General features: G+C 38.8%; 1 protein-coding gene across 1 annotated transcript in view; it reads left to right on the forward strand.

Annotated features, from left to right (window-relative positions):
• Positions 1–5,342, forward strand: part of GUCY1A2 (guanylate cyclase 1 soluble subunit alpha 2) — a 135,222-nt gene extending 129,880 nt beyond the window's left edge. The window contains exon 8 of the mRNA XM_085064016.1: positions 3,890–5,342. Within this exon, the coding sequence (XP_084920142.1) occupies positions 3,890–4,097 (208 nt within the window). The 3' untranslated portion in view covers positions 4,098–5,342. The remainder of the gene's footprint in view (positions 1–3,889) is intronic.
• Positions 5,343–8,790: the final 3,448 nt, after the last annotated feature.

The raw sequence follows: 8,790 nt of genomic DNA on the forward strand, positions 1-8,790 counted from the left end.
TTAGTTTGTTCAACCTGGGGAAGAGGAGACTGAGGGGAGACTTCATTGCAATCTGCAACTTCCTCTTGAGGGGAAGAGGAGGGGCAGACACCGATCTCTTTACTGTGGTGATTAGTGACAGGAGTGAAGGAAAAGGCATGAATCTGTGTCATGGGAGGTTTAGGTTGGATATCAGGAAAAGGTTTTTCACCCAGAGGGTGGTTGGGCACTGGAACAGACTCCCCAGGGAAGTGGTCACAGCACCAAGCTTGACAGAGTTCAAGTAGTGTTTGGACAATTCTCTTAGGCACATGTCGTGACTCTTGTGGATGGTGCTGTGCAGGGCCAGGAGTTGGACTTGATGATTCTGATGGGTCCCTTCCAACTCAGAATATTCTGTGATTTTATGAATATAGAAACTCTGATGAAGATGTGACTGTTTCTTGCCAAGATAGTTGGAAATATAATTACTCAATCATTTCATATATGTGAAGAAAGAGCTAAAGCTTTTAAAAGCTTCTTCAAGATTCCCACTAAGTATGATCCCAATTTTTATTCACACACAGGCCTCCTGACTTTTTTCCTTAAATGAAGGAACTGAAAAGAAAAAAAAATAATAGGGTAATTCTTGGACACTGTCTCTTTTTGTCTGAAAGAAAAAGCCTTTCCACCAAGGTAGGGACAGAAAAAGAATTTAAAAAGCTTTGGAAGATTTCAGGTTAGGAGGAGAAGGTGTCAAAGTTAATCAACTGCAAATCAGTGTTTAATAAATTCTTCCTCCCCTGAAACATGAACAAAGAAGTCAAGCTGAGGGCAGACCTAATTCCAGGCAATGTATAGGAGTGCCTGAGTACCCTGACCCTCACCATTTGAGGTCTGAATTGTAAATTGTATATCCAACCACTTGAGTGGAACCCAGAATTTTGAACCTACTACAAAAATATGCTTTGCAAAAGTGCTCTGAAGGGAAATTCACAGAAGTGATTCAGAAAATACAGCTAAGATAAATGCTGAGGATATTTTCAGACTAGTTGTTATATGCATATTCCTGAACTGCGGAGGTTGTGTAACTTCAGCTTGAGCTCTCTGAATATGGGACGATCTGGGGACATTTTTTATGCAGTTTAAGCTGCAACATAATTTCCTGAAGGTGAAGGATAAGATTGCCCTCTTAGGATGGATTGTTCTTTCAGGCTTTTGCAATAGGCAGTCTGACTTGTTCACAAAAAAATGCTTTGAGAATGGTCCACAAGGTGAGGCAACCAACCATAACTGGGTGCCACCATCCAGGAAATGTGCCAGAGCAGAAGGTTTTACACTGGGTCTTCTCCTGAGCCAGTGGAAGGAGGGGAAGTGCAAAAAATGGATTGCATGGCTTGGTGGGCACCTGGAGTCCAGCCAAAGTCAGCCCACCACAGCTTGGCTGAATGAACTTTTGAGTTCTTTGTACCCATGAAAAGGAATTTAAGAAACTTAGAAATGGCCATGGCCATCAACTGCTACTGTTCTCTTTTTAACATCACAAGCGGGCTAAAAGTAAGAGGGAAGTTTTGTGCAGAAAAATGTCCTCAGTGATATGCACTGAGAGTATGCAGATAACTTTGTTTCTTTAGTATAGACACAAAGATATAAGAAATCAGATCCAATTTCTGAACTATGATCTCATTCTCAGACTGGGAAGCCAAGTGTCAGGACCAACATACTATTTAGTGAATTGCAAGAACCTGTTCTTTAGGAGAAAGCTAACAGGAGGCCATTCTCATCAGGATTAAAATCTTTCTAATAGTGTTATTTTATGAGTGAGAAATTTCTTCTTTTTTTCCCTTAAAAGTGTAAGTAGGATAGAATGTAATCACAAGTAACTTCCATTAACATTTGGATGAAGGTTTCCTGCCATGCTTGCTTGAGAGCTGAAATGTTATTCCAATAAAGGTCAGCTGGACAATTTCTGAGGGTGAGAGGCTAATTCAAGCAGTGCACCTAATGCAGGGATATGGAGTCTATCACAAGCCACAGCAGGAGAGAAATCTTCAAAGGACTAATTGTCTATCAGTCCTGGAGCATTTCATTGTGACCAAGTTGAAATTCACAGAACAAGTGAAAATACAATGGGTAATTACTATATTGCAATTTTTTTCTATGAGGAAATAGTGTAAAATATCAACTAATCTTAGTGCCAGCCCTAACATGAATCAAAAAATATAGATACATTTTACAGTTTTGGACTCACGTAACTGTCGTTGAAAGTACAGGATGTTAGACTCTGATAAGGAAACCATTGATTTTTAGGATGGTCAGATGTTCCATAGTGAATATTCAGTGTGGGGAAGTGGCTACAGTGAAAACTTACAGATTTAGCTCAGAAAGTTCTAAGATTTCAGCTGTTATGTGCAGACATCTAGTTTGGGAAGCTGTGAAGAGTTATTTCAGTGTATTAAGCCTGTAGCTTGGAAATACAAAATATTTACTGCAAACATTGCAGAGATGAAAAAAGAGAAGCTTCTCTATAGAAGCCTCCACAAATGTTCATGCAATTTAGAAAAGATTGCAGTATTTTGATCATAAAGTTGACAATCTGGACCTTCAAACTGCATACTAAATAAAGACCTCCACAGAAGTTCAAAGGCAAAAACACTTTTGGTTTATAGCCAAGTGATTATTTAAAAGCTGAAAAGAAAATGCCTTTATATTTCAATGATTCACACACATTGTCTCATGCAAAACCCGTGAAAAAAAATCAGTAAAGGAAGTTCCACTGCATATACTGACAATTCTGGAAAATTCTCCTGGCAATAGGATTCATTCATTCATTTACTTTCCAGAAATCAACTTTACAGACATTAAATAAACTACCTTTTACAAAGTTCCATTGCAGCTTATAAAGTTGTTCCCAATTATGTTTTTGAGCTTCAAACTGATTGAGGGAAAGAATAAATATCTTTGGAGGGGAAGGAGGAATATTGCTTTCATATATCCAGCTGTGCTCAGAATTTATCATTGTCTCAAAACTGCTTTTTTTCAATGCTGCAAGGGATTGAATACTACTAACTTGATTTACTTAATTATTGGAAACAAACAAAAGAAATGTATAGAGTTAAAAAATGTATAGAGTTATTTCCTTTATTTTACAAGTCCAAGTTTTTGTGCCCTAAATTTTCAGATCTAACCAGTCAGGATTTCCCTACCAAGGCTAAAATGGCAAATGGCAGAAGGCAGTATAGTCAGGTCTGTGGTGTTGCACCACCTGAGTGGACATGCCAGGAGGTGGCTTCATGGCTCCAGGGAACCTGGATCCCTTTTTGACCCAACCAAACAGCCTAGATTAAACCCATGGGTACTTCTGGTGAGTAGTGTCAGATTTGATTCTAGTGTTGAAGCTGGATTTGCTGTATTTGAACCCAATTTATGAAATACAGTACTGCTGAGTGTGGGAAGGGCACAAAATGACCTCCCTGCTTTTACCTGGGAGAGCTCCCAAGCACTGCCACCTTCATACTTGCCCTCCAGCAGGAAATCTAGTGGTAGCCATCACTCTGAAATGTGAATTTCTGCCCAGCTGACCAGACTGAAGTGTTTTAATTGAACCAAATTATATATTGTGGACAATGATCATTATGAATTTGGTTCACTTTGTGGTACGTTACTTTCTGAATGCTGACACTGATTTTCAGAGAATGAGTTTTTTTGGGCTTTCCTTTCTCTTGATCTCACTCAACAGAGCTCCTTGAAGTTAATGATGATAAGTTCATATGTATTAGCTGAGGATCCTGCCTTAGAATTTCTCTAGATGTTACAAAGTAGTGTTAACTCATTTTTTACTTGGTAGCACATAGGATCCACCTCTTCCAAAGAGACATTTCTGGACTGTGTTTTGCGGTTTTTTACATCCGTCTGTTTTGTTTTTTTCTAGGCTTTTGAAAAAGGAAGATAATTTTATTTTTATCCCTCGTTCCCGTGAAGAGCTTCCAGAAAACTTTCCAAAGGAAATTCCTGGGATCTGTTACTTCCTAGAGGTCAGAAGTGGTCAGAAGCCGCCCAAACCCTCCATCACATCTGCCAGAGTGAGAAAGGTGTCTTACAACATCGGCACCATGTTCCTCCGGGAGACCAGCCTATGAGGCCTGCTGCAGATCAAAGACTCGTCAAAAAAGCACAAGCCCAGAACTGGGTCATGACAGGGGAGTTGGAAGTTCTTTGTATTTCACTGCCTTCTTCTGAACAGGCAGTAAAAGCTCCATGTAGTGTCAGGCAATAATCATTTTAAAAGGTGGGTAACTGCTGTCAGTAAACAAAGCGGAGATAGGGAAAAAAATATTAAACAATGTACTTCCACTTCCAGAGGAATTTCTTTCATAAACTTCAGTCTGGCCCCTCTATGGCAAACAAAACAACAAAACAAAGCCCCAACTCTCAAATTAGAGGTTGGTCTTGTTTTGTGCAGAAAGGATGATGGTTCTCTGTAGATTTGCACCAGCTAAGCAGAATTGAGAGTCAGTTCTGATTATGCATTCCTACATTTAATGTGTTCTTCAGTAAGGTAATGATGTTTTTTAACTTTATGAACAAGCATTTCATACATATACTGTAGAGCTATTGTAACCTTCCTGACAGGAGGAATTATGACTCAATACAAATATTGTAGGAATTTTACCTATTTTTATACATATTTCACTTTCTGGATAATTACATTCCACATACTGTAAGCTGAGTGAGCTTAGATAGCTTTTCAGAAGTTACTGTATATTTCATACATTCTACCTATCAAACCTTATTGTTATACAAGTGGGAAGAAGGCATTTCTTGACATTTTAGGCAACAAAAATACCAATATTTTAACAGAAAGAAAAACCCACTTTGGTAAATCACTTTATCTGGTTTTTATGCTAAAGCTTTAGGTGAACACTTTTGTCTTATTTAAAATAATGTTCAGTATTTGTCCTACAGTGTTGTATGTCCAGTCCTTACAGGACAATGCAAACGAAGTGCAGAAGATCAATGCATGGACAAACAGAAAAGTTCTCTTCAGTGAGACTTGTTTCCCCTCTAAATTACCAGCCAAACTGATTTTATGTAGAAGCCCTGAAGTTTTCTAAAAATTTGGTATTGCGAAAACTTATTCTGAGGAATTTCAGCAGACTATGGAAGGTCTCTACCTGCTAGTTTTCCACATTTTTTGGTAAGACTTGTGCTCCTAGTCCAGATTGATTATTGAAAATCCATTCTATTAATAATGACTGCTCATTAGGAAACTTCCACTGTTGTTGGATTGGCAGAAGGTCCCCTGCTTTTTCTAGAGAAGATCAAAAAACCACCAAAACAGAGAAGGCAGTCCTTTTCCAGGTTTAATGCAAATGGCAGTTCAAGATTTTAATTAATATAGTATTATTGTCTTCAATTAATCCAGTTCAAGTAAGATGTGTATCTGGCACATTTTCAGGAATTTTTTATTTCTCAGGTTTTCCTTTTCAAAAGTAATGGTGGTCAGTTTTCCTGTGCGGTTGTGCTGCTTTTGGATCATACTGAAGTGGGTGATATTGTTCTGAGCTTGCAGATTGTTAGTTAAAACCTCTGCAGTGGTTCCAAAGTGATTTAGCTGTACGTAGGCCTTTAATCCCTTTAATCAAAGAAGACTCAGCAGCACTAGGAGGCCTGAAAAACTCTGCATTTCTCTAATCCAGAGCAGAAATGAGTTTGCTTATGGATTTAGTAGTCATAATGTGAGGCACTTCTTGAAAAGAAATAACTTTCACCACATTTCAAGATTATCCAGTTGGATCTTTCTATGAAGAGAATGACAATTCTATATTTTTCCCATTTGACCAGCAGCCCCTGTGAGTATAGGATTAAGTCAGCATGGCACTGCTAGCCTGTGCCAAATATGTCTCAGGCTTCCTTTCCATGAAGCCTTTCTGGATGAGAAAGGACTGTCTTGAACCTTTACAGACTTCAGCATATAGAGGACTTCTGAATTTAGTATGCAGGGGTGTTTTTTTCCTTGCCTGAGGAGAGTAAATGCGTGGGAATTAGCCCAGAAACTTACTTCAATGCAAATTAACTCACTTGCTAGCAGAATACTGATGTTAAAGATTTCTTCCATTGGTACTAGTGCATTCTTTGGGATTAGAGAAGTTATTTTTTTATCTGCCTTGTTAAATACCATATGCAATTCTATGGCCTATCTGAAAAACTGTTCAAGCTTGAGGCTGTAGAATTTCCATCCAAACTACAGATCCGAGCATTTCCTGCACAGGATGACAAGTTTAAGCCTATAGCCATTAGTTTGCACATACACAGGATGTAGCATGCATTTTTTACCCTGGGAACACCACTGAGATGTGCAAGAGTCATAAATGGATCAAAGGTCATGTTTCACCACTGGGAAGAGGAATGCCACTTCCCAGCTAACAAATCCATAGTTCTGATGTCATCACTTAGTTCCCTAGAGTGAAAATTTTTCAAATAGCCATTAGTAGATTTAGATTTCAGTCTGACTTCACTGGCACATCTTCCTTGTTCAGTAGGTGCTGATGTCAGAGTACCAACCTCTCTGGCCAAGCTTTTTCTCTTCTCACCACCCATAGTCCTATTTGAAGAGTACAGATGTAGAGGTTTAGAGCAAAAGCTTGTAATTCAATAACTTGTCCCTTACAGTTGCCAATAAGAACGGTCAAGGTTAATTCTGCGCCTGATCTTGACCAGTGGAAACATTTTCATAGCAAATGATGGATAAATGCTTGTTCTTCTGGCAAATTGGATAAGCAATCAAAACCAGTTTGTGTCACCATCCTCATCCTCTCAGAGACTTTGTGTTTGTTTGTTGTATAAAGAAATTTAAAATCAGAGAGATCAGTGTGAGAACTGAAAATTGGTACTGGTATCAGCATCAATACATTAATAGTGTTTGCAAATAAATCATCTAGCTCCCCAAATTAGAGTAGATTGACTGTATAAGAATATACAGTCCTTGTTTTTTATAAGCTTGTGTAAAGGTAGCATATCTAGAATTGCAGCACAGATGTTAAGTATTGTGTTGTCAGTGTTATGATGAGGGAAGTCAATGAAAAAAGTGTGAGCTCTTTTGGGACATTTTCTATGTCAGTGTGAGGAAACTGTAAAACAAATTCTCAGCACTTTCTAAATTAGTAGTTACATCTGCTGCCTTTCATATTAGGTTGCAAACTTATTTTGTTGGGCACCTTTACAAAGTTAAATAAAACATTATCAAGATTGATGTTGCCATGTCAATTAGATGGTAATCAGACTCAACATTTCTTCAACAACACTTACTTTTAGTGGTAGGGAAAAGGTTCTCATTTGCCTGGCATTGTCTTCATAAATAAAAAGGTTCTCAGAATTTTATACCTTGAGATGATGAGGAGGAGAGGTTATAGGTGCTGAAATGGTTGCATAAATCCATATACTCTAGTTGGAATTTTCTTTCAACATTTCTCTCCCTATAAAACAGATGATCTTTTTGTTCCTCTGGGTAAGAATTTACATGCCTGTATTTCTTCATGTAGGTGCAAGTAGCCACATCTGCTGTCTTGAGTTTCTGTGCAGACCAAATCCACCCTCTCTGAGGAGGGAAGGAGGAGATCTATTTCATGTTCCTGGTACAAGGCAAAGGGAAGGTGATGTGAGGTCACCCCTCGCTGGGTTCATCAGTCTCTTTGTGGCTGGTTTCTTGTACAAAGATGATGAGGTAAAGAGAGTCAACAGTCATTTCCCCAGAACACTTTTTACAGATCTTGTGTCAGATTTTTCCATCTGCTTGAAGCTCCCCATCACACAGGCTTTTCTGTGATGCAGTGCATAGAGGTCACAAACTCAGAGGAAAAAGGAAATAGTAATGAAGTGGTAGGGTGGTGGATAAATTTTGTTCTGCATCCCTCTGGTAATATTTCCCATTCAAAAACAAAGGTCTCTGCATGGGAGAATTGCTGCTAAGGCAGGACTCTCAAAGTGTGGTTTTCTTGCAGGATCCCAAAGGATATTTCATTTTTAATACCAGAGAGCCAATAGTCATTAACTGTTATTGTGGTTTTGGCTTCTCTGCTCGTTCCCACATTCAGTTTCAGATCTGAGTCTGTTTTGAAGCCTGGAAACATTCCTCTGCAAACAGAAAACCAAAGCTCTTAAAACCTTGGAAATCTTGTATGGGAATTGCCTGTTTTGAAGAAATCCTTGTGATTGAGTCATTAACAGTTCTGTGCAGTTCATGTGTGTGCACATGCCATTTCACAGTGCTATCTTCTCCTGTGTTTACAGTGTTCCCTACCAAGCCCAACAGCAAGATCAAGCATGTTTAACATCCATCTTCCATTTTTTAAAGCAAGCAGTGCAAAACCATGACATGCTGCATGCATTTAAAAGTATCAGCACTGCACTAAGACATAAACTCTGATAATCAATTTCACATTGTATATTTCTTGATCTGAATAGACCCTTCTTTCAGGCAATTTAAAAATGAATGAAAAAAATGGCACCCAACACTGCTGTGTGGGTGAAACCTGCATTGAAACCTGCACTGGTGGTTGGGGCAAGTTGAAATGCCAGACAGCTTTCAAAAATCTAGCAGCAGCATTGTAAACTTAGGACATCTTCTGAGTTTTCCTCTTCAAGTCTCAGGCCACTAACTCCCCTCTGCTGGGTGCTCAGAGCTTGCTGAGGAGAGCTAGTTCCCTGTCCTAATGCAGTCTCAGAGCTTCTGGCTTAGTTTCTGGTTTCTAGTGATCTTTAGCAAAATTGTGCATATGTAGTATTGGAAATAGCAACGTGCTTAAATTAGCAACAAAACAAGAAGCTTAAAAA

The sequence above is a fragment of the Lichenostomus cassidix genome, chromosome 1 (genome assembly GCF_008360975.1).
Source record: "Lichenostomus cassidix isolate B80296 chromosome 1, HeHo_3.0, whole genome shotgun sequence".
NCBI classification, from domain to species: Eukaryota; Metazoa; Chordata; class Aves; order Passeriformes; family Meliphagidae; genus Lichenostomus; species Lichenostomus cassidix.